This window comes from Botryllus schlosseri, chromosome 2, assembly GCF_051294905.1.
Source record: "Botryllus schlosseri isolate E-star chromosome 2, Bs_hap1, whole genome shotgun sequence".
In the NCBI taxonomy this organism is placed as follows: domain Eukaryota; kingdom Metazoa; phylum Chordata; class Ascidiacea; order Stolidobranchia; family Styelidae; genus Botryllus; species Botryllus schlosseri.
In genome coordinates, this window is record NC_137237.1 from 8,084,572 (window position 1) to 8,110,706 (window position 26,135).

Here is a 26,135-nt window from a genome sequence, read left to right on the forward strand (position 1 = left end):
ACCGGATGCGCTGCGAGATCGGGCGGTTAAATATGATTCTGCGTAAATAGTTTTGGTTCCGCGAATAGGTTATACAGGGAAGGAGGAAGTACAATGGATATGCTGGTCTAATCGGCATCTGCCTACGGCGGGCAAGGCAAATCGCATTATTACACCCGAAGGGGCGATGCCGCGGGTATTAGTTGCTACTACCGTTACACACGGTCAACGTGCAGTGCACACTGCAGAAATACCCTTCGCACTCATTGCACGTAAGGTTGGCGAGTTACAATTCGGGATCTGTGATAGGGCAATGTTCCACGCTCAATATCCAGGGATATCCCTGTCAATATCACGGAAGCACGGGTTGGTTGCAGTTACTCTGCATGAGTCAAACTGATCGTTTCCTCAAACTCTGGACGTTATAGGTAACACTGAAGTCACTCCCAATCCAAACGATATATGTCGGACTGAAACAGGCAAATATAGATCCACAACCGACCTTGTGTGTACCGTATTAGCCAGCTGGCTAATGTCATATATTGTAACACAGGCCGATCAGGCCGAATATGCTGCGTTTACTGAGTCGCTGTTCTTGCGACGTCATTAGAAAATAATCCAACGAAAATAAAAAAGAAAATAAAAGAAGTGTGAGTTAGTTTTGAAATCCTCTGTCGCAGCTTTCGAGTCCTGAACCACCGACTTCTTTCACCAAACTTTTCAAGATTGAGAGATGTTCCATTGCTCTGAAATACAGGGCATCAATTGATAGCTCCAACATATAGGCTATATGCACGGGACATTTTAGCATACAGCAGGAATAAATTTTTCATAGATGCTGAAATTACGGAAAAGTATACAATTTAGAAATCACCTTTCGAGAGATTCGTATCCTTGGTCTATCGTTCCTTCATTTTGATTTTCCGGGTCTTTTCCTGCGAACGGATAATGATACATAATAAGCCACAACTGTGCCTGCAAGTGTGCATGTGCATGTGCATGTACAATTATGCATTATGTGCAACGTGCGGCCTGCAACCTGCGACTATATTTTGAACCGTGTGCGGCCCACGAAATGGATTTCAAATTTATCTTGATCTGGTAGCTTATACGCTTTAGCTAAGCTCAAGTGGGCTAAGAGAAGGGCCACATAACAGCAAATCACAAACATCGCCATATGCTTGAATTCGCACATGATAATTTCCTCAAAATATTGTGGATAAGTCTCTCCATCAGTCCAACACCGTTAATACTTACCAAAGGACATGATTGGCCTTTCCAACTGTACTAGAGAGTATATATATATCTCCAATTTCCGCCCCGCGATCTCGGGGTGTTATTTATATCTGCCCAGCTTTCAAGAGTTGCACACAATGTACAGTGTGCACTGTGCAGGGTTGTAATGACTTGAGTTATGACTCGACTCGAGTCCGACACGAGTCGCGAATTTTGGTAACGTGACTTGACTCGAGTCATTTTCTTGAAATACGGAAAATGACTCGACTCGACTTGAATAAAACTGTGTATTGACACGACCTGTAGGCCTACACGAGTCATTGCCCATGACTCGGACCAAGTCATATATGACTCGAGACTGGGACTGCCAAAACAGGCATTTCGTTGTATTTTTGAAGAATATAGTAATAGGTTTCCACATCATTTGTATGTCGTCTATCAGTACTAGTAATTGAAGATCCTACCAGAAACTGTTGAAATAAGTGAGGAAAATCAGTATATTATGAACTTGCGAAGCATTCGATATCACCAAGCAGACGTGTAAAAAGTCTGTTTCACATGACTTTACCTCGAAACCGAACAGGGAACACAATGACTTGGACTCGGACTCGAGTCACAACTAGGGTTGCACACTTTGTTTTAAACATGCTTTAAACAGTGCTTTAAACAAAGGCCTTTAAAAAAAAAAATTTTAAGTTGTAAAACTATGCCATACTTGTTTAAATAATTTTCAAAAAACATGTTGTATGAGCCCACTGACAATTACCACCCGATTTAGCTGACGTATATCGATATGGGATGGTTGGAACCCTCAAAATAGTCGGTTCAACAGTTATAGTACAGATATTTCGTCAAAGGAGCTATATTTACCCTATATTTTCGATTGTCAATGTCAATCCATTATGACGCCACAACTGAATATTCTTGACGTCGCGGCTTTAAAAAAAACATGTTTTAAATTATGGGCTTGTTTTAAACATGTTTGTTTTAAATTGATTTTTGTTTTAGATGCAACCCTAGTCACAACACTATGTGACTCAGACTCGACCCGTTGCTCCCTCTGACTTGGACTCAGGCTTGACTCGGTGGTGAATTGAAAATGATTCGAATTGACTCGAGTCAAAACTGCAGAAATGAGATTGACTTGTGATTCGCAACCTTGTGACTTGGTTACAACCAATGTCCCCTCTAATCTGCGTGCGTACAAAAAAGCCGAAGTGATGACCTCTTTTTGTAAATCGTTGCGCACTGTTGTCAGACGGACCGCGCAATGAGTTGGTGAGTGCGCGTAGACTCGTGAAAAATTAGAGGGAACATTGGTTACAACCCTGACAGCGTGCAATGTTCATTGTTCACCCTTGCGCTACAATGGAAGTAAATTTTAATTGCGTTGACCTTCACGGTCGTATCGATCATTCCTATCTGATACCGAATACTGCGCATGCATATTTTCTGTAACACCATCATTGCCGTCTGTTTTTTTAAGTATTTTGGTTGGATGAAAATAAAGACTCTCTCTCTCTCTCTCTCTCTCTCCCTCTCTGCGGTGTAGCAAGCAGATTTAAGACCTCAAGTTTGTGGCGTCATTTGTTCGACTCAAAAATCCGAGTATGCGCTAACAAATCATTTCAATTTGGGAAATATTTCAATAAGAGATGTAATGAGGTTCCGAACGTAGCGTGATTCAATGATCTCCATTTACCTAATTCACTTCTTGCTTCACTCGATATTTCTTGAAGCGTGAATAACATTTTCTTCAACGATTCCACGGTTCTTTCCGCCGACTTTTCCGCACTGGATATACTTTGTCTGGTCGTGGACGGTTTCTACATCAAGAAAGTAGAAAACACAACGCACTATTATAGTTGCCTTATAGAAATTATATCACAGCCCATATAAATACCTTGACGAAACATTCCCCCATAAATTCCCGTACACTAGTTGGTTTTCCTTCTAGCTGCAGGGCAACGGATACGTATTTTTCATTGGTTTTGTTGTCGCATCTGTAAAATTCCATTTTATAATACAACGTGGCTACGAATTACTCTTAGAATCGGGCACGATATGGTACTAATGTTTTAATGAAGTTATTTTTGCATGGTGGCAGACTGGTAAGATTTACTTGACCACTTTGTGTGCTGTGCGTGCAGCAAAATGCAAAGATTACGTAGATAAGCGTGTGATGCAATGTATTTTAAACGACACATCACGTCACAAATGGAAGCAAATTCGAGCGTATCTATGCTCTATCTAGCATGGGAAGTCTATACTTGCTGCTCGTCGACGACCTCACTACGAAAACACTGTACATAAAAGCCGAAACTGTAATATTTAAACGAGCATCGACATCGATAGAAAGAGATGCCAAAAGCCGCATGGAAGCTACAGACACCGATGGTGAAAGAGCGCGAGAATGCAGGTCGTCCGCAAAGTGGGCGCACAGCTTACAGAAGTCAAAACCCATGAACATTGCAATATCTGTATATTCATTATCGTGGGGCAGATAACCCTAAAAACGCGGGAAGGGACAGTATAGTAAGCAATGTGAGCATGAATGCATGAATGAAATGAATGCATGAATGTCATTTTATTAAACACTACGATAATTTAATTGGACACCCCACCAAATTATAAGGTATATATGACTAAATATTACCACGCTAGTTTCTTTCCGGTATAATGTACTCTGTTTTGTCTCAGATGTGAAGCAACGAGCGACAAAACACGGGAAGTGACATATCAATACATCATAATCATTCATAGGCTATGTATACCTTCGTTGATTGCATTTCGAGATACTGGTATCGGCCGATGCGTCAAGATTACGAGGCTCGTAGTCGACGTAATCCTTCGACTGTAGCCTTGACGATTTGTTGCGGTCGCAATTTATCGACACTTTTAGCTCTCCCTGTAAGTGCTCGGACGTAATTTTGGACCTTACAATCGAAGAAGAATGTGAACATGCAACAGATTTCTGCTTGTGACAAAAACGATACCTCCCTACTTTCGCTACCGGTGTGTGGCGCAGTGACTGAACGTCTGAGCGAGATGACATTTTTTCCCGATCAAACAATTGTTGCAACGCCGTTAGGTTGCTATGAGCATCCGTGTCAGTGGTTGTCGGCCTGCATTTTAACATTTGTAATAGTAAATGGCATTAGTACATATATGACTCGCATACTTGCCTGTAAACACTGCAATTGGACGGTTTACGGCTGAAATATGCACAGTCTCCATAGTTCCCTCCCAAGTCTGACACCCGTAGATTACAACCGCTGTAGCTCATACTCTGTTAAGATATATCGATAAAACGAACGTCTTTATCAATCTAAGCAGGTGTGCAGCAATTCAGATCACGTAATGTCTGCTAGTCAAAAGGAGGAAGATAAGCCAATTTACTCTCAGCCTGTTCGCTTTTCAGTGTCTCCCCAGTAGCCTGCACTAATCAATATTCGTCCGGTTATGTTACCACTAGGGCTGGTTTTTGAGCAAGATGTTTGGGTTACTACCAATCGATGTATCAAGGCTCTCACCGCGGGAAGAAGGTACCGAAACTACATTTCATGTTGATAAAGTAACTTCTAGTTTGAACGGTGAATGTATATTCTCCATTATCCAATATATTGTACAATCGTTACTCGAAAATATCGACATACTATTCGATATGAGTCATTACAACTGATACTCGAATCGCTGTATACCCAGTCCTAGTTACACCGATTCACGACCTGCAGGGGTCACCAAAGTCACGGTATGAAAAATTCGTTTTGTGTGGCCCCCGACTTGACTAGCATTTTAGAGCGCCTGACAATCGATAAATCATTTTTTAATTTACATAACAGCGCAAGGTCACATTCATTTGTACCTTTGGGCGCCTAGGTCAAGAATACATCACTTATCTTTTGAGGTATTATCGTCTACATTCAGTCTCCATTCAGTAGAGCGCGACACCAATAACAATTTCATTATTGAGATTACTATAGTAAATAGATTGCTAATAATTTCTACGATTTCATCATTGCTACTGTTACACTTCAATGATTAAATACGTCGTGTTTTTTAATATCAAAACCACGCCACGATCGACTTTCATATTGACTGGTACGGAAATCTTGCTCTGCGTTCGACATATTTGTCAGTTACTCATGAATGTGATCAATTGTTCTTAATCGTGCCGAATAAATTGTTGCGAACCCACTATTTATGTGTCTCCTGTATTGCTCAAGTATATTGGATTTGGATCTCTAGATTAGGAGATTATTTTATGCGTAGCTGAAGAACATTCTTCGTAAACTTCGTGATCTTTTATCAATGTGACGTCATCGCTCATTGAGCTCTCTCGTGATGGTCAGAGTGCGGGGTGGAGCAATAAGTACGAACCACATATTATTATAGTTGCCCCAGGTAGATTTGTTCAACGTTGACAAATATGGCTGCAATCTAACATAGAAATCCTTTTCAACCTACACATGCATGACTATTCTACAACGCTATATCGGCGCCTATTGGCCCAAACCTTCCGTCTCTGCACCGGATAGGCCTGTTCCTGACCCTAAAATAATCGTACATTCATTATTCTAGTACATATATAAGTAACCTCCGAAGATGAAGAGCAAAAACTTGTGTTCAACGGTTGCTCCATCAGCAGCTCTTCAGTGGTCATGCTCAGATCATCAATACCCCAGTGGTGCCTTTCGTCGGGGAACAAGTTCCTTGCCATAAGTATCTCTTCGTCCAAGGCAGACATGTCTACGAATGTAGTGGATTGTTAGGTTATGACAGTTGTAATAGGCAGTCTGTTGCTTCGCGCCATATGTAGGGTTACATTTACCACAAAAATAAATATAAAATAAACATGTTTTTTATTGCGTTTTTGTTTAATTTATGACGTCACGAATCTTTAATCGTGATGTCAAAGTGGATTTACATTGATACATGGCTCGTTAAGAATTGCGATTGAATATATAGGGTCACTATCGCTAAAATATATTTGACCAGGACTACATTAGCTTGCAGCATTATTATGGTCGGCGCTTATCATCACCAGAACATCCAGCATTCCCTTCCAAGGATATATAACTACGTGCTAAAACTGTTGAACCGGCTACGATTTCGAAGATTCCAAGTTCCGACCATTCCGTATCATCAAATGCAAGTCGCCCGACGGCACATACTACATGTTCTTACGAAAGTATTTTCACAATTACGACATAATTATACAATTTTTGAAAGAAAAAAATACAATTTTTGTTTTTCATTTGTCTAGAAAACGGTTTAAAACATATGTTAAGCAAAGTGTTTTAAAACATCTCGTGTTTTAAACGCAATCGTAGCCATATGTCTGTCGTCCAGACGAGGTGAGTGATATTGTATCATGCGAAATGACATTTAGTTTTATCAAACTATACCAAAACCACCCTATTCATTCAAACAAACCGGGTGAAAAATATCACAATTATAAATAGTATCGCGGTATTACAGTGTGACTTCTAATAGAATTAAATTAATACACAAACCTCGTCCTAAATAGAAGGCGTGGATTTATGTATGTACGCAGCTACGCACACACAGGCATACTCACTCACATTAACCTACGTCGTGCTCATAGCGTTTTGAATACAATGTCTAACGCTATAGCCTGTAGTTCCATACCGTTTCTCAACGAGTTCAACATTTTTGAACAGTTCTCCCTGGTACTTCCACTGTTGAAAGAGCAAGTTCCGAATCTTCTTCTCGAGGAGTCATAGTCATTGATATACGAACTTAACGTCTCTGACGCGGACTTAGACATCCTGGGATCTGGGACGTAATTAAAACAGTCTTCCATCTTATTTAGGCTGCAGCTATAAGCGTGAGTGTGACACGTCCCACTGTTAGATCATTTAAAATCTTGTAAGATTCGCGCCAATGCCTATAAAGCGGCGTTTCATCAACATATCCATGTGCGACGCATCATTTGTCATTGTTTTATCTGAAATCGTCATTGTCTTGCATGTTTATACCGTAAACATGCTGTGTATATGGTACGCGCAATGGATAACACTAGACGTCGCTATAACGGTTATACAACGGCCGTGGAGGCATTTGTTATGATTTTGTTGATCAGTAACTAAGGTCACAGTGAAAATGAGTGAATGCAGTTGAGATGAGGAATTATTTAGATTAAATAAATACTTCGGCAATAGCGGTTGATCACTTTCGTAACAACATTTTCGCAACACAAGACATATGGAAGATATTCCTAATTAAATACACGCCATAGGTCTACAGTTCCAGAATCTTACACCGTGGATTGCGTAACTGATAGCATAGTGATAAGTTTCGCCGGATTCAACTTTCATATGTTGCGACTTCCAGGACTTCTAGCCCAGCCCAATTCGATTGTAGAATCTCTCCTTGAGTCTTACAAAAAATCGGCCGTGGTGTGCCTGGGTGTTGAAACACTATTGATTCAGAAGAACAGCAATAACTATATATAGCATGCATGAATGCATGGCCTTTTTGGTGCGTCGTCGTATCAACGCTAATATCTCATAATCGAAGTAAGAAAAAGTTACGTATTCCACTATAACCCTAAGTCAGTCAAATATTGCTTTATCATATATTATCTTTAATTTTCACCATAGCCATGGTTGTAATTTGCAAATTTATTCTATATTATGAACATTTAACCTTGGAATCGATCATCCGCAAAGCACCTTATGGAAGTTATAGTCCATTGATAAATATATTCTGTGGATTGTTCACTCTTTGGCCCTACGATTTTCCTAACGAACATTGTAAGTTACTTATTAAAACGTGATGACTATTTTGGAGCCTGTGGCAATGGAGGACTCTCTTGTCCTATTGAAGCATAGCAAGTCTTGATAGATCAACCTGCAGAAATTTCGAACTTAATAGAATTATAGCTCATCCCTTATGCTTTGGAATGCATGTTGTTTCGAAACTTACTTGTTTAAAACGTTATAAGAAAAATATAGAGCATACAGTGGCCAAATGCATATAGTCACTATTTCATAATTGCACTCGTACTCCCCTTCTCTCCCCCTCTCTCACACACACTCCGAAACACCGCCTGCCTATTGCCCGTGAAATCTAGAGCTTTCGTAAACCAAAAGTCAGCTAATAAACCTTAGCATTATATCAAATCGAAAGGATAATGGACGAATTTTCATGATCAGTCATAATTGTCATGAAATCATATCTGAACGGGTCACTTGGATTCCAGCGAGGTGGGCAGAAAATGTATGTACAGAAGCTTCGCGCACGGCCAAATTTTTCATTAACATTTTAACTGCAAGAACTCGGGCAAATTTTACGTAAATCATATTGGTCGTTTGATGCGGACGTGTGTTGAAGAGCATATGTCTTTATAAAAAGTTGTGCGTCCATGTTCTGTGGTGTGTCCTTCAGTCCTTATTTACAGTTCTCATCATTGGTCACGATACTAGCAACACGGGAGATGAGAACACCAATAATACATTATCCTAGCCGGCCTATAAAGTCGTGACCTTTTTTGGACTATATTTGTTTTAGTCAGCAGGTTCCCAAACATACAAGAACTTGATGTGAATTAGAGTTGGGCGAATGTGGTGTCATTTTATAGAAACAGTAGTGGGTTATAGGTTATGAAAATCGGATTTCTCGGATGTCCTTCGTCGATGGCTAATGGCCATACCCAGTCAATAGGCATACGACGTGTTATGTTTATGTAGTTTAGACTCGATTCCAAATGATTAATTCCCGTCCGCCATAGGCGACGTCTATTCAATCAAAGTAACTAAAGTATGCTAACAAATCAATTGTTTGCCCTCTCTATAGAAACCAGTATGGTGGCGGGTTCGTTTATCCTATTCACAAATGATCACAAAAGACAAGTAACAAGTCTCGCAACAATAGGCAGTAAGAAGTATATGTTCAGAAATTGTACCGGCGAAATTTCAGCATCGGCGTGAACGTGTAATATTTGATATTCGATGTCAGTTGAGACTTTCATATCCGATGAACTGATGAGAGAAGATCGTGTATTGGTGCATGTATAGATGCCTGTTTCGACGCTACGTAGGGCTAATACAAACAATAAATATACGCCAATGTCCAATACATAGTGAGTTCAGCTTCAGCCTTCAGACGCTAGAACTGATCAGAAATATCCGTACGACCGACAGCGGCTAATGTGTTAAGAAATCGAGAAACACATGTACAATGTACATTGTACAATAGAGAAGGTATAGTCAGCTATGGAAATTATGTACCACTGTTCCTCAATTCATGTTAATTCACAACGCGGTTATAAAATGTATTGTTCACCCCGCAAAAGAGGTGCATAATGTTCCAATGTTTTTATATTACTCTCTGTAAGCTCCTATCAGTGGTCGGGAACCTATGACTCGCGAGCCATATATGGCTCTTTTGGGTATAAGATACGGCTCTTTGACATATTTGTAAATTTGTACTTAATTTTATCGATATTGCAGCAACTTCTTAGTAAGTTTTCTTGACGGCCGGACTAATTATTCTCGTGGCAGCATAAACATGTATTTGTGAGGTCAAGGCAGTGGCGTATCCAGGGTTAAGGGCTCGGACTCCTTTACAAAATCTTCAAATTTAAGTTGCTGTAGCGCCAGCGACCAATATCCCTCGGGAGTTCGATGTACCCGGCATCGCGCGCTGCGTAATCTTGAATTGCACCATACGTCGGTTGATCAAGAGAATAGCAGACGTGGGGAAGTCTATATGACAATACACATTGTCTTCCCGATCTATACCTGGAAATGAACTGCATTGGAAGTGACATTCCAATTACAAATCTAAATCACAAACAACGCTTCGCTTTCCACGTCCAAATCGATAAGAAGCTTTCTGGTATCGGCGTTAAAATGTAGGCGTACAGTGCAACGTTCATGTTACCGCCGAACTAAGAAGTCGGTCAATATTTAGATTTTCGGAAGCAGTGCTATAGTTATATTAGATTACTATCAGTTACTATCAATTCTGAGCTATTTACGATGAATTCACTATCACAGGATGATTAAGCCTACGAGTTTTATCAGAGAAAATATGTCGCCGCCGACGACTCCTATGTAGTGAGTTCGAATTAGCACTACCATGACGTCACGAATTTTAAATTGTGACGTAACTATTGATTATCATGTATGGCTCTTTGAGAGTTAAAATGAAAAATATAGGGCTAACATGGCTCTTCAGACAAAAAAGGTTCCCGACCACTGTGCTATATAGTCAACTCCGGGTCCTCCAGCGCATTCCGACCCGATAATGGGGATGAAAGTATTGTCCGCAGCTGTCAGTATAGTATATTGCGGGTTGGATCTGGTTTAAAAGATCCAAATATTTGCGTGACGGACCTCTAAAATATCACGGCATATCAGCGATGTGACGTCACAATTGAACCTAGTAATGTCTGGATGATTGCACAAATGCACCCACTAGATTGCCGCAAATGCTCCTAATTATGATTATGCCTAGCACAAATTTTACGATTGCAATATGATGACAGTTCCACAGTCGTAGTATATGCGTAACCTTATATAAACTAGGGTTACCATATTTTTGTGTGGCAAATTCCGGACAGTCTTTAGCGCCCACTAGCGGATTTTAAAATGAGGTGTACCACATTGACTGTCAATATGACGTCACACTAGCAAAGTATTGCCCATCGCCTGTATACACTATACAGGAATGGAGTGGAACATAGGTCATGAATTGGGCCATCTGTAATGTGAGCGCTGGTGATTGCTACTTGCTAGGGTCTGCAATAGATTCCTCCGCGGGCCGGATGAAATCATCTGGCGGGCCGCGGGCCGGATGAAATCATCTGGCGGGCCGTGTCTGGCCTGTCAAAATTGTGTTTGACAGCCCTGCTATACTGTTAGGTCGGTGCGGCTATCTGTTTATGTGTTTTAATCAGGTCCGAAACAACATTTTTTTGCCCCCTTCCGCCAAAAAAAAGCACTGATCTTAGGACTACAATAGATAGTCGATGTAACTTGTTGGGTACTTACTATATGCATTTGGCTGTTAAATTTTATGTATGAATTATGTCATTAATATTGATTTTTCCATGTATTAGGCTGCTATAAAATTCGCTAGCAGGTTGCACATCCGGTGATTTCCAACCTTTTATGGTCGCGACCTCATTTCCCACTTAAAAATGTTCCGTGGCAATTAAAGCTTAAAACTTGATAAGCTGATTACTAATTAAATTCAGCTTGCCCAAACTTACTCACGGCCTAGGAAGCTGATTACGTCCAGCATCATCGCGATCCCCAGATAAAGGCGAACGACCACAACATTTGGAACCACTGTCAGTGACTGAAGCATCCAATCGGCCTTAACCAACTCTAGGAATATACCGTTAGCTTATAATTGTGATTACAATCAGACTTATTTCAGTAAATGATGGTTATTTATGTTTATTTTGATTGCATTTTTTAGCGAGGGTGGTGCCTGGTGCCCATACTAATATCATTATGCGTTGCATTAACTCGCGCGCGGCGCGAAGAACAATTATGAATAGCATGAATCTGCTTGAAAATAAGATTGTTTATGTTGATTTACAAAAAACTTTTGAGCCTGCTTCAAGCCTTCAAAATTCCGGACATTTAGGCATATTTTAGAAATTCCTCCCTGACGCAGATTTTTCAGTGAAATTCCGGACATGTCCGGGAAATTCTGGACGTATGGCAACCCTAATATAAACTCATTTACATTCTAGTAGTAGACTATAGATAATACGAATTTTTAGCTCTACGATATGATCGCGTCGTACACTGGATCTCATTTTCCTCGTCGCGAGCTTTCTTTGCAAGAGCGGGAAAATTTGTATGGTGACCCGACCGTCAATTTCACAGGATTTTCGCCAAGACCTAAAAGCAGCATAGGAGTCCCGAAGACAAATCCAAGTGCTATGAAGAAGATCGAGGTGCAGCACAGAGTGAGAACACCAGCTTCTGAATCAACAATTATATATCCCCTTCATACGTATCAAACTTGGGTGGATGTAGGAGATATTGAGCCTATACCAATAAAACAGCCAGATCCGGAGTATAACTCGAATGTGTGGCGAAACTTTAGTAAGTCCGAAGGGATCACCTGTAACGTGAAAGGGAGGGCTACTCCGGCCCTTATAGCTGCCATGTATCCGATACCGATTCCTCCCGCCTCCCGAATGGGAGACTTCACCTACGATAAATTCATCAAATACGGAGATGTGATAAAGTCAGATGAAGCTAAGCGGAAAAAGATAGTGGAAACAAAACGTCGGGTAGAGGAAATGAAACGACTCGAGATCATGACGGCCGGACGAATACCCCCGACCGACATGTCTGGAAAAATCATAGCTCCATTACAGCTGCGAAGACTGCAAGCCCAGGGAAGGATTAAACACAGACCTCTTCCATCAGATGCGTGAGTAAACTTCACCGGAACTATAATAGCGTGTAGTAAGATTCGGCATAGAGGCACACTATAATAATAGCTACTAACTAGACTAGAACATAAACTAAAATCGGTGCGGATTGTATCCTGATTCCTGGGTGCTGGGCTTTCGAGAGACGGCCGACTCATTTACTGAAAGAGGTGTAATTGTAATCGCAATTGTAAGATAACGGTATATTCCTAGAGTTGGTTAAGGCCGTTTGGATGCTTTAGTTTAGTCAAATACAGTTGTTCTAAACCTGGGGTCGTTTGCCTTTATTTTGGGAATCGCAAAGATGTTGGAGGTCATCAGCTTTCAAAATAGGCCGTGAGTAAGTCTGGGCAAGCTGATTTTTTTAGTAATCACCCTATCATTTTTGAGCTGGACCGCGGAACATTTTCAAAATGGAAATGAGCTCGCGCCATAAAAGGTTGGAACCACCGGCTGTGCAAACTAGGCCTACTGCAGAGCGAGTGCAGACCCAAGCAATCACCAGAGTTGCCCAATTCAAAACCTATGTTCCACTCCACTCCTGTATACAGCGGATAGGCGAAGCTTTGCAATTGAGACGTCATATCCTGACAATGTGTTCATACCTCGTTGTAAAATCCGCTAGTGGACGCTAAAGATTGCCCGGAATTTGATCTACAAAAATATGGTAACCCTAAGTTATATGGAAGTAACACTTTCGATGCATTTGTTTCACTTGTTCGTAAAATGAATATCTCCGTGGCAAGTATTGCAAATCGTACGTAGGCCAGCCCCTACCGAGTCTATTCGATGTGCATCAGACTGCAATACAAGCAATGTCTAGTAAATGAATACGGTCCGCCCTCAATATTACCGGACCAAGACCTCGCTCCCGCCTTCCGTGTCATGCCACCCTATTTGTGCCGCTTGTTTTTTTCTTTCTATACTATCTTCTTTTACTTTTCATTCAGTGTGCAATTGTGCATGCCCCCTCTTTACATCGTCTACGGCCTAGGCCAAGGTGGGTGTCTGATTCTAAAGACTACTCCAAGTCATTTCGACACCTTCCTATCTTTTCATTGTATCGCAATTTTTGTCGTGTACTGAACTGATAAAATTGCTAATAAACCGAACTGCACCGTATGCTTATAGATACACTCGTCCCACAAAATATCCATTGATATATTTCAATATTTCACGTAAACGTAAACGTCCATTATTGATACTGTAAAACCGAACGATATAAGGCGCATATTCTAAATCGAAACCGGCCAGCGTCGCGTTTACCAATAGCTTTCGAGCGCATATATACAATCGATACCGACGTTTTCAGGCGAGAGCAGCCAAGGGTGGGACTGCTATTCGATCCGCAACCGTCTGGTCCAGCCTCAGTCGTCTCGAGCACCGCGCTCAGGCATAAAGGCCTGCTGTGGAAATTCTCATACAAAATGAACAACCCAGCCTACAGCAAGGTAGGCGCTTCCCCTCGACCTGCGCGAAGTTGGTTATCGATGCAGCAAATCGCACATGTTAACAGGTCGTCAACGAACAGATGGATCTACAACGTTGGCGTGAGAATAATGCCAGAATGCGCAGGCTAAGGAGGCACAACATGGCGCAGCAATTCGTCACGAGCTACACCTGAAGCTTCTTCACGATACTACGTCTTGTCCGAGTAACCTACCTCGACAGTCGACACGCATTCAAAACTCGACCTTGAATCCGGCGTTACAGCCACGAGAAAATCGAATTCACAAATCGATAGTGCAAACGTTTATTGCCGTTGAAAATACTTCGAACAAGTACACAGCCTTTGATGTCAGACTGTGCGATCATGATGTGAACAATATAAAAGAGGGGTAATCGCATAATAGAAATGAAATTAGAACGACTCGCGAAGCTAGACAGTTCTAGCAACCAGAGAACACTTAACGCGGTACCGCAAACATGATTCTAACAACTATGGCAATCAGGCACCTATCACGGCACTAATAATATCATAAGTAATCGAAAAAGTATCATTTACAATCTAATAGGAGATTACCGCTAACCGCATAGTCACCTCGCGGAATGTGCACAAACCACAGTATGGAATTACCCCGGGTCGCCGGCTAGTGCAGAGCGGGTGCGTGGTGCATTACGCAGTATAAAGAACAAGCATTAACCTAGCGAGGGGGGACGAAATGCGGGGTACACCCATCCCAAATTTTAGAATCGGAAAGTACGACATTAGCCGTTTTCGCCAAGTTCGATTGAGCGCCATTCATATAGAACGCAAAGAAAACCATGCCAGTTACACCTAAGAAAAAAGATGTTTTCTCATTTATCAATCATAACCGTGGCATACAATATGTACTAATCATCTCCACGATAAAGTCAATCGAATTTTCAAGGCTTCACTGTTGGTAACTCCCGTCGTTAAAATAGTTATTTGTCGACAGGAGCGGTACTGACAAAAAATCCATCGACCCCTTGAATCGAATCATTACAATCAGCACTCGAATCGCTGCGGCCAGTCCTAGCCGAAAGGCATCGCGCGGTCGTTCAAGATCCGTCCGTATAAGCGCAATAGATACTGGTCGTCAATAATTATTATTTGGCAATGCGTCCGGCGGGTGGCGCGTAAAATCCGCCCGTCCATCATCGCTCGATCTTCCTGATTACCGGCTGCTGCAGCATGAGCATGGAGCCGGCCGACACGATCGGCAGGTTGTTGTTGCGGTGAAACGAGATGAGATGGCACACGCTGTCAAACTGACGGTCCTTGGTGCGCACCTGAGGAATTTGCGTTGATCAGCAGCGGCGATGTACGGAACGAAGATATTAACAATTGAATAAGGGAATTTTTAGATGCACCATTTGTATTTACTGCCACATAAATAATACCGCAACAATGGACGCTGGGCCTTGCAGCTTCATTTAACACTTGAACAGCTTCTTGGAGGTACAGAACTTCAATATACAATTGAATAGTATATTCATATTGAAATGAACCCCAATTTTTTCGGCTGACACTCGTCAGGGGTAATTGTCAGCAACTAGTAGAGAATAGGAAAGAACATTGCATATCAACCACCGTATCACAAAATATGACGTCACCAGCATGAAAGAGAGAGCGTTTAATGTGCTATTTTTAGGTGGTACACGAACTCCTTTTGTTGACATAGTTTGGGTTTGTGTGTTTTGATAAAAGTCGACTTTTATCAAAATTTTTTAATAGCAGAGGTGGTCGATAACAAATCGCTTCTACTTTTCGAAAGTGCTCGAGTAGGTTCTGCTGACTTGGACTACTTTCCCAAATCGTTACAGACCACTTCTTCTACCACTTGCGGGCCATTACAAAATTATTAAATTTCAAACAGGACGTGCTGTCGAACGGCCGATAAGAAAAGCTCATACTGTGATCAAATTAAAATTTCCGACTCACCACGCCGTACGGGTCCACCAGCAGCAGATGCTTCCGCAAGCCGTCGTGCAGGCCGCTCAGCACAAACTGACCGGGCGTGGTGCTGGATTCGCGGACCAAGAAATCCCCGTCGTCGCGCAAGTAACTTTCCGCGTCCTGCCGGCTGACTTTACCGTGAAACCACGGCTCGTGCTGCAGTGACCCGACAGCGGATGACTTCTCCATCATCAAGGTTTTCTCAAAGGGCTCTGAAAACGGGCGTGAGTCGTTATTCGGGCTGGACAGTGGACATGACAATTCGAGGACTGGCATCAGAATCAAGTACGAATTGTTATGATTGAAGTCGAGCAGTAAGAGGTGATTTTTCAAGTACTAAAATGGTATGACGTACAGGGTTAAGGGTAGCCATACCAGTCTTGTTGTCGACTTGTGTCCTTATTTCCGGCACCGAGTCCCTGATTAGGACTGGACGAAAGTGTGTTTTTCAAGTATTTACCAAAAAGGCAGTGAACGGATGATAGTAGCACTGGGCGATGATGTTAACCCACAAATTTCGTGGACATACTACTTTGACGACCCTTACTTTTTGATTCAAATCGTCGCGACCCCGGTCATATTATTATCAATGATAATAATCAATAATCATAGTTTCATTTCGGGATACAACTAATGCCATAGACATGCCAAAACAAGTTGAAGTAGGAGTAAGTAGGTAAGATCGGAAAAGTGCTCAAGAGAGTAGTCGGAGCTTTGAGCATGTAGATTGGGACAAAAGACCTAGTTTATCGCCGGTGGCAACCATCAACATGAACACTGCAGAGGAAAATTTGTGAAAAATGCTACGCTCTTTTACCGATAATGTGGGTCTATATTGTCCGTATCCAAGGGCTCATGATTTAGCGTACCAAACACAGGAACACTTGCTTACTCATGTCAAAAGCATCAACGGAGGAATTGCTTCCATGCCGCGGCGCGTTATCATCAGACGCAAGGCCGATTGCAGCTGCAATGGCGAGTGCGCCGCCACCACCACCAGCTGAAACAAACAGCACCAAGTTCGATCAATCACATAATGTGGGATAACATATCAGGTTCAGAACTTACGCTTTTGAGGAGAGATGGGTTGTGCGTTTACGTCGGCCAGAACATTGCTGTGACTCGTTCGCTGGACCGGTCCAGAAGATCCAACGGGTGGAAAGTGGGAGGCCTTGTGCTGAGATATAAAAAATTTTGAATCACAGACGTGAAACAAACACTACACCTAGGCTTACGTCGATTGGGTTAGCAGCGGGTGCTTCGCCTTGATGTATGACGCTTGTGTTGATGTAGTTGTGGTCGTCGAAACTTCTTTGCTTCGATTGACGGTTGATGTACGACGACGGAATTTCGCCGGACCCAGCAGAGTTTGGTAGCTAATAGAACGATTTCCAACATTACTTTATACCGTACTAATATCATATGATAAAATAATTCTACTTTCAGCTGTCTCAAAATCATAGGTCGTTAATGCAGTGATCGTTGTATTCAAATAGAAGTAGTCAAGTCATCTCGTAAATTTCTACTCAAGTAGACTCTCATTTCAAGTAGGCCCAGTACTCATTTCAACAAATATTCAATCATAAATCGACATAGATGGTGATAGTCAGCATTGGTACTGAAGTAGCAGTAGAAGTAACATAAACACAGGAGTGCGTAGTGCAACTAGGCAAAACCTACTTGAGCAGTCCTACTCTGAAAAGTACTTTGTAACTGACCGACTCTGCTCATGATAGCTTAAACCGTAGTATTTATTGTTAGAACCAACCATAAGACATAGTACAAATATCTTGTGATCAGTACACCAACATTTCTAATGTAAAATTGGCATCAAAACCAGGTAGAGTTCTAGACCATCCATATCCCCGAAATATATTTGCCAACAGACTAAAAATGCCTATATTAAAAACACATCAGTCATACGTGAGCAATAGGTGAGCAATTTGTAAATCACACGAATCTCCTTCAGATTAGGATGTACACAGTGTATTAAACCTACAATCACGTCAATAGTTCAAAGCTGAGTAAAACGCAACTAGTTTTATGAAACAAACCAAAACCCTACACCACGTTGCATCAATATTGTGATTGTCAATAATTGTGATGACTCTAGTGTCTTGTAGGCAAGGAGCATACAATTCAGCACCATTTCTTTTGGCAAAGACCAAAATCCGGTGATGTAAGATGCCAACTATATGACCGCCAACAGCTTACGTGAAGCATACCGAATTCAGGATTGTATAAGTACATTAATTTTCCATCGTTTAGACATAACACAGTTTTAACTATTTCCTGTAACACTTGGCGCTTAAAATGAAACCACTAGTAGCAGCCAAATACTGATCGATTCCAACCTCTAAGTGAAATTTCATTTCAACCAGCATTAAAGATCACTTTACTGCATTTATTAGGCCTAGTTATATCGTGTTCCTAGGAAAACAATGCCACCATCTTTAAAGCACTAGGATTGACGCATGTAACTACAATCCAAGCCTATCCATTTTCTTACATCTACTTTCACAGTTCAATTACTTGCATTTGTAGAACTCTTTTATTTTCATGGTTGGAGCACCGACAAAAGCATCGTAAATATAGGGTTACTGCAAAGGTCACTAGCAAAAATTCCAATCGTGCCATTAGTACTGGTAATAACATCGAATACAGGAGAAAACCTTCCGCCTGGTGCTTTGTTCTGTCCGCTGTCGTGAATTTTAATTTTGCAACCATTTCGTACACTATCAACTATTTGGTATTTGAGCATGGTTATCAAAAGTATTACAGCGATAACTACGCAGGCTTCAGTATAAAAAAGTATAAAATTGGTGCCAAATTTCATGTGGCCTACAATATTATCCATCTGTTATTAAAAAGACATTAATCATAAAGAATTGTGATTTACAAATGTATATAGTCACTTGTTTCAGTTGAGAGAAAACCATCAAATATTATATTACACTACACGCCCTCGATGAGCATAAACTAAAGGATATCGATTACATATATAAAAAAATATAGTAGCCAAGAAATTGTGTACGGGACAAGTGAATAATTGAATGTGCACACTTGCACATGCACACCTACGAAAGCGTATCCAAAACTCAACAAACCTGATGAGCGTGGTTGTGTGGAGTGGTCGGTGATACTATCCGTTTATCTGTCATCCCTCCTTCTGGCGGTAGCTTTCCGGGAATTTCATTATAATACTCCGGCTCATCGTCACCCCACCTATAAACCATCCAATTATTACGAAAAAGATAGATGCCGGCTAGTACCAAGCCACAATGGTGTGCACTGTGCACACAGCCACTAACGGGCCTCTTCACTATAGATCTGCTGGAATTCGCGGCAATTCAGTCGGTTAGCGTTCCCTCCCGAATCAGTTGGTTAAGATGAGCAGTTAAGGAGAATGTGACATTCAACACGCGGCTAACTTCTTTCCGTCCGTAATAAGGCATTCATTATGTCTTGAAGTGTATGCAAAGTGTTGACTGCTGGGAAAACTATCGCGTTGGCACGCAAGCAATGCAATCAACATGATGATCCCACACGTGGAAATATATACCTACCGAATGCGTTCATCGATAAGGAAAGTTTAGTTTTGACGCTCGCAACAGAGTATGTGCATTGTCTATGCGCCAACCGGAAGGTCGGTTTAAAATAGAAGATTTGAGAGTTCACAGAACCTATGCACCATGACATGGACATTTGACACCCTTGGCTTAAGCTTGTTCAAGTCTACCAATATATAACAATCGACATGTCCGAAAACAGACTACAGAAACTATTCTGTACTTTCCTTCAGCCACTTACAATGTCGTATCTATTAAACCTGTTGAAGCAATGTCCGTTTCGCAAATCATTTCAAGTCAATATCAATGAAAAGCGATATATTATTCCTTAACCTTCCAATATAGCACAATTAGGCTACTATGCAGAATACAGAAGACCTATCACACTATGCAGTGAAGGTATCCAAAACAAGTAACAAGATTATCATCCAAAAATATTTCCTGGAATTTATGCAGAGGTCTATTCGTTAATAAATGAAATCAGTCTGCTTCATTGCATAAACAGCATGTCAATCCCACACATAGAAGTTTTACATCCAAACAATGCACATGCCCACGTCGTTGGCAGTGTGTCAATAGTTAGTTTGGATTTAATGTAGATAAGAACCAAATTTTGTTCACTATCCGTCAAACAATTTTAAAACTGAACACGATTACTCACCTAGATTTTCCATCATGAAATAGGGGCTCTGTTCGGTCTGGTGGCGTAACTGCTTTCGGGGGATTCTTGAGGTACTCCTTGAAACGCAGTTCAAAGGCTTGTCCGATGGTGTTAATTACATCTTGCGCTAAGCCTTCACTGCATTCCAATACATGACACGCTGTAATATAGTCAGAAGAAATGAATATCGCAACAGCCTTATAGCCAGGGTTGCCATAGGCATGGACCCAAAAATAAGGACGGTCGAAAAATTAGATCAACATGAAAAAGCGTTTGTGTACATACTTTGTATTTATACGAGCCGTGGCATATCACATTTCATACTTTTCACCAGAAACAATCTGCTCGAGCAGCTCCTTGATTTTAGAAAGTGCTTCATGGCTATCATGACAGCTCAGGTCTAAGTTGTTTACCTTTACTCAGGGCCGAAACAGCACTTCGTCAGCCCCCCCCAAAAAAAAACCGTTGGTCTTGCCCCCCTCGGGTGATGAACCAAACTTCTCCACCTCGTTAGAGGCGTCAACCAAGAGGGAAAAGGCCGTACACCAAGTTCAGACAAAATCATTTTTGAGCGTATGGAGCAAAAACTCCAGTAACAATGCTTGTAGTCTTGGTCCTGACCCAAGAAAACTTATTTGCAATGCTGAATGCAGATATTGCTATGTTCGAAACACTCGCCCTTCAAGCTTCGTTCATTTAAACTAATCAGATTTAGCCTTATTTATAGCTAAAACTATATTCGCAAGTGCAATATAATTTAGAAAAAATTATCAATGATTTATAGCTTTTTACTACTTTAAAACAAATGTTTCGATTGCACTGCGCCTTCACAACGCTATAAATGCTGCCTTCCCCACAGCTTGAGCTTATTCTACTGTAGACGAAACAGCAGGAACCTGGTACTTCTGTTTACTGCGAAAATTAGGTCGGCTGCGGTAGCTTGGTACAGACGAAACTGCTATACCACCACTCACTGCCTTAGCTATCTCACCACTTAGAAGTCAAATCTTGTGGTGTGTACGTCACGAGAGTTCCTTATATTTATGATGTCATAAAATCTCGACGAAAAAAACATAATTTTAGAATATTATGCAACACAGATACCAGAAGAAAATGATCGAAGTTCTGTAGCGGTTGAAAATAAGACAAAATAAGGACGCAAGTCGAAAATAAGGACATTTCTTAGAAATAAGGACAGTTGAGTTTTCTAAGACGTGGCCCTTCAAAATAAGGACAAATCTTAGAAATAAGGACGGTATGGCAACCCTGCTTATAGCTGCTACTCAAACGGCTGCAACAATAATTCCACATTTCATAGTGTCCATGAATTGATAGGACTCGTTACCTCGATTGTTAATGGGGTCTTTGGCAACATATGCTACATAATCCATCGTATCAGGATCACCGCCGGACGCAAAAGAAATTGACTGCATTTGATGATTTGCGATGAACTGAAAAGTAACCAACAAAGTCATAAATGATAATTACAAGCGTATAGATCGCAGAAAATTGATATTTAAGAATCATGTTAAGGGTTACAATTGGGTCAGTACATTTCAGGTGCTCCATGCCAAATTCCCACCTTCTTGAAACGTCATGAAAATTGGCATGCTTACAGAGCTTTGTTTTCTGATTTCAGAAATCCAAATTTCATCAAAAAAGGTCGACTAGAACCGAAGGTATGACTGTCCAAAAATTGCCATTTTTGTGATCGCTCAAGCGGAAAAAATGGCAGAAATATATACATGTAACTTAAATTTGCCATAATTCGATCAAATTAAGGCTGTTGAGGGCAAAACTTTCACACTTGGTCATTTACAGCACACTTAATGCATTTTCACTGTCTTTGACACCTGCGGCTGCCTAGTTTGACCTTTGAACCCATGCTTTTATTTATAACTTTTGAAGGCACTCATGCATGACATCAGTTTTAATTGTAGATATCTCATGGCTAACAGGTGGTATCATCAAGTGTAAGATATAATTGGAAAGCTCTTGGAAAGCACTTTCAAAATCAACAATAATATTAGTGGATATTTCATCTTCAAATTTAAAATTTTTTTTTGTAGACAAGTGTTGAAAAAATATTAAATTTCGAAATATCGAATATCCAGTAATTTTATTGTTGAATTTGATAGTCCTTGTCAAGAGCTTTCCAATAACACCTTACACTTGATGACACCACCTCTTAGTCAAAATATATTTGCAATTAAAAATGACCTCACGCGTGAGCGATTTTTGAAGACATGAACAGAATCATGGGGTTGAAGGTCAGACTATGCAACCCCAGGTGTCGAAGAAGGGGACAAAGTATCAAGTAGGATGTAAATGAACAAGTGTGAAAGTGTCACCCTCAACGACCCTAATTTGACCAAAATATAGCAAATTTAAATTGCATGTGTAAATTTCTGACGTTTTTTCCGTTTGAGCGAGCACAAAAACAGCAATTTTTGAACGTCCACATCTTCGGCTGTACTTGACCGATTTTTATAAAATTTGTTTTTCTGGTATCAGAAAGAAAAGTTTTCCAGGCTTACCAGTTTTCATAAAAATCTGAGATTGTGGGTGCACATTTGAATTTTTTCTGGAGCACCTGACATGATCTTACCCAATTGTTAGTCAGACTAAGGTAAAATATCAGTTTCTTAGCCTAAACATATATTTGTAACATAACATCTATAACGTTCTTGTAATTAGGTGGTATTTTGACAAATTGAAAGTAATAACTTTGTATTCCATATATTAACCCACCGATCGAAACATTGTCACCGTAACCAGTACACATCTCACATCATTACAAGAGTCATGAACGATTCAAGTAATTTCGGGGAATCGACTGTGTGCAGTGTGCACAGACGTCGCACAATGGAACAGTGAATCACTTCCGTTGATTTTCAGGAATGGGAAAATGGCAATGCATATTGGGATTTAAATTCAGCGTAGCACAGCCTAAATGTCGATAGCTGAGAATGCGGATTGAGGTGACTTGTATTATTGCATACCTAAAAGAGAATGGTAGGCCTATATACTGTCCATATCCACAGAATTGCACCAACACTTTGTCAAAGCTTAGTCCATTGCCTAGTAACCACCATCAAAATTGACAATAGGCCTGGACTACACAGATGTAACTCACAAATCTTGTTGCAAAATAATTAACTATGTGTACTGGCTCTTGCATTGTCAACCACATAACTTCTTGGGGTTAGGACATTAAAGGTATGTTGCACAGTTAACAAAAAAATGCTGCACTCTGTTGCCCTGTAACTATATGTTGCTACTGCAACAACTGCATCACATGATTAAAATATAGTAGCCTCTTTACCAGAAAATGCCTACATTTGAAATATGTTATTATTATATTCAAATGGACAGTATTCTAGAAGTAGGCGGACCAGTAGAGAACTATTAATCATTGGAAATAGGTTTAATAGGTCATTCAATAGGTTACATTCATTCATTATTATCAGTAATAGCGTTAGCTATTGGAAATCAGCTAATGACGACAAAATTATCACTGATAACACAGACTGCACCAGGTCGTCCAGAGAGAGAGAGAGATATGGTATTCTTTTTCGCCTGCACCATCGAGATGCTTTGACGACGGAGTTGCGATACGGCCCCATGAGGTCATCTAGTCTGCGCCCCCGTTTTTTTCTCCTCCATGCTATCCGTGATTGCTGAGCGCCTAGCAGGATAGCTGCGGATACCAATTTTCGAGTCTTTGGTATGACCCGGCTGGGGATCAAACCCACGACCTACCGCTCGCATAACCATTATTAACCTACGCATAACCATTACACTATCTCGCTCGCAAGACACACCAGCATTAGAACAAACTGGAAACATGCCTGCCTACTATGTAGATTCCAATGTGGATTCTATGAGCAAACCAATTTTGGGTCTTTGGAACCATGGAGGCGAAATAATTCATTGGCCAAATGCATTTACAAACTCACACACTGTCAGGCTTCCAACACTGTCAATTAAACATATTGATTAATGATTACACTGCACTGACATACATATTCTAGCATGATTAACTTCCTAAACAATCATATAGATTACATTAATGGATTTTCGGAGTACTGACATATGTTAGACCCATTTCCGCCACATAATAATCGGTGATGTTTTATATTTTGTTAAGTAGAAAGTAGTGTCTCGATAGATTTACAAATTTGTGAGGAAAATTGTCCAAACAATTGCGCTGAACTACTTCTTTGAACTATAAACTCGCTTTGTACTGCATTGTTTTGGTCTGTTTCTACCATGCATTTTCATGTTAGGCCAAAGTAAGTGCTACCTTCTATGATTCAACAATTCCACATTCCGGCGGCAGGTGACTTGATCATCAATCCTTTCGCTACAGCCTGGTTCTGCATTAGTATAGACTTTTCTTTTTTTTGTAATCTCAATCTTTCTCTCCACCATTATAATTCGTTTTCGCATGCCTTGAAAAATACTACTTCTACTTGTAAAGGAGTAGTAATTTACAGAATAATTCTATCTTTCCTTCAGTAGCCAATCATCAATGAATACTTTGTTCATGATTCATACAGCCTACATTCTTGAAAAACTATATCAATATAATTACCTGTCCTGTGTCAGTGACGACAAGGGTCAAGCTTGCAGTTGATATGGTCAGATTAATCAAAGATAGAGAAAATTGGAGGTTAGGTCTTTCGCCAAGGATCTTTGCCACTTCTTTTGGGGTCTTCTTTCGACTAGATCCGATTTGATGTGATCTGCCTGTCGCCGTTAGTATTCTCCATATCGCCTCCCTGAAAATGTCATTATCATCATACTCTGTTCATGTTGAGCAAATAAAGTTACATACTTGGTCGCTTGTGTTCTCATTTCAAATTGAAGTGTTCTCATACTCTGCTTCACTTCGATGCATCCCAGATACTATGAGATTGGAATATATTAGAAAGGTAGTAACAAAGGTCTCTTATGGTCGTAAATCATAACCAATGTGTAATTGGACTCTATTATATTGCAGTACAGTACATTGATACCGTTTCCATACATTAGAGAGCATGAAAAAGTTATCATTGATAATACAGTTGTCTAAGATCTGGCTGCTGAGTTGTTTTGAAGCATTATATTCATCACACATTTCTGTACTGGGCGTGATAGCCAAATTGGGAAATTCATCAATCGGAATCACTTCCAGCTGCAATCATTTCCTAATTTCTACACTCGTGTCTAATCAGGTTTCGCCTATAGATGTGTAACAAAGTGACAGTAATATATACTTAAACTTACTCTGACTGAGTATACAACCCCAGGGCCCATTACAGATGTATCAGGATGGAGCCACCCACGAGTTGGCTTGTTGACAAAGCTCCCTGATTTCCTCCATTCGTTCGCCTGATCGCCTTCAATCACTTTCTTGTGTTTCATACGATTCATTACTTCTATTCACAACAAAGTGCTGAACAACAAGAAGTACGAACAAGAACCCGAGACGCTAACCCTGCCACCTTTCCGAGAACTGGAGATGTGGTGGTTGTGGTTAAAAAACGTAGGTCTTTTTTATTGACTTCACAAATAAAGAATATCCGCAAGAGGGCACTATGGGAATCTTACGACGGATTAAAGTTCTTTGCACTGCACAAGTGCACAGTAGGGATGGTGTGAGCCTCTGAAAGGTTCAGGTTCGTGTGAACGCGAACCTTTTTGAAAGGTTCTGTGTGAACACGAACGTGAACCTCATGACGTCACGTGACGTCATATTGCTAATTCGAACCCTATCCTTCGATGAAATGATAGCCTATATTAATATGCACGACACCTAGTGACGACTCGCGCAACATAACGTCACAATGCTGAAGT

At 40.8% G+C, this 26,135-nt stretch overlaps 3 protein-coding genes across 3 annotated transcripts; 1 reads left to right on the forward strand and 2 right to left on the reverse strand.

The window, feature by feature from the left end:
* Positions 1 to 539: 539 nt before the first annotated feature.
* Positions 540 to 7,110, reverse strand: LOC145433265 (uncharacterized). Its single transcript, XM_080310308.1, has 9 exons — positions 6,868 to 7,110; positions 5,813 to 5,964; positions 4,401 to 4,504; positions 4,212 to 4,340; positions 3,990 to 4,151; positions 3,119 to 3,218; positions 2,918 to 3,041; positions 854 to 914; positions 540 to 725 (listed from the first exon to the last, which is right to left on the reverse strand). The coding sequence occupies exons 1-9, from the start codon at positions 7,040 to 7,042 to the stop codon at positions 635 to 637; spliced, it is 1,098 nt and encodes a 365-aa protein (XP_080166434.1). The 5' UTR covers positions 7,043 to 7,110; the 3' UTR covers positions 540 to 634.
* Positions 7,111 to 11,934: 4,824 nt separating this feature from the next.
* LOC145433267 (testis-expressed protein 52-like) lies at positions 11,935 to 14,444 on the forward strand. Its single transcript, XM_080310310.1, has 3 exons — positions 11,935 to 12,642; positions 13,956 to 14,094; positions 14,160 to 14,444. The coding sequence occupies exons 1-3, from the start codon at positions 11,990 to 11,992 to the stop codon at positions 14,265 to 14,267; spliced, it is 900 nt and encodes a 299-aa protein (XP_080166436.1). The 5' UTR covers positions 11,935 to 11,989; the 3' UTR covers positions 14,268 to 14,444.
* On the reverse strand, positions 14,381 to 25,828 carry LOC145433266 (SHC-transforming protein 1-like). The gene is made up of 11 exons (XM_080310309.1): positions 25,566 to 25,828; positions 25,135 to 25,205; positions 24,892 to 25,078; positions 21,640 to 21,745; positions 20,295 to 20,454; positions 19,172 to 19,289; positions 17,300 to 17,440; positions 17,133 to 17,241; positions 16,957 to 17,064; positions 16,050 to 16,276; positions 14,381 to 15,397 (listed from the first exon to the last, which is right to left on the reverse strand). Exons 1-11 carry the CDS (start codon positions 25,710 to 25,712, stop codon positions 15,263 to 15,265), a joined length of 1,509 nt encoding a protein of 502 aa, XP_080166435.1. The 5' UTR covers positions 25,713 to 25,828; the 3' UTR covers positions 14,381 to 15,262.
* Between the last annotated feature and the right edge of the window lie 307 nt (positions 25,829 to 26,135).

Bases quoted from the DNA above. Each gene is read 5' to 3' on its own strand.
- LOC145433265 (XM_080310308.1), bottom strand. From the start codon at position 7,042: ATGGAAGACTGTTTTAATTACGTCCCAGATCCCAGGATGTCTAAGTCC. The intron at 4,152-4,211 runs GTATCGTTTTTG...TTCGATTGTAAG, and splicing joins CCGGTAGCGAAAGTAGGGAG to GTCCAAAATTACGTCCGAGC. The intron at 3,219-3,989 runs GTATACATAGCC...GGAATTTTACAG, and splicing joins TCGAAATGCAATCAACGAAG to ATGCGACAACAAAACCAATG.
- LOC145433267 (XM_080310310.1), top strand. From the start codon at position 11,990: ATGATCGCGTCGTACACTGGATCTCATTTTCCTCGTCGCGAGCTTTCT. The intron at 12,643-13,955 runs GTGAGTAAACTT...CGACGTTTTCAG, and splicing joins AGACCTCTTCCATCAGATGC to GCGAGAGCAGCCAAGGGTGG. The intron at 14,095-14,159 runs GTAGGCGCTTCC...ACATGTTAACAG, and splicing joins ACAACCCAGCCTACAGCAAG to GTCGTCAACGAACAGATGGA.
- LOC145433266 (XM_080310309.1), bottom strand. From the start codon at position 25,712: ATGAATCGTATGAAACACAAGAAAGTGATTGAAGGCGATCAGGCGAAC. The intron at 21,746-24,891 runs GTAATTATATTG...GTTACTTTTCAG, and splicing joins TCGTCACTGACACAGGACAG to TTCATCGCAAATCATCAAAT. The intron at 16,277-16,956 runs GTAAGCAAGTGT...GCCCGTTTTCAG, and splicing joins CGTTGATGCTTTTGACATGA to AGCCCTTTGAGAAAACCTTG.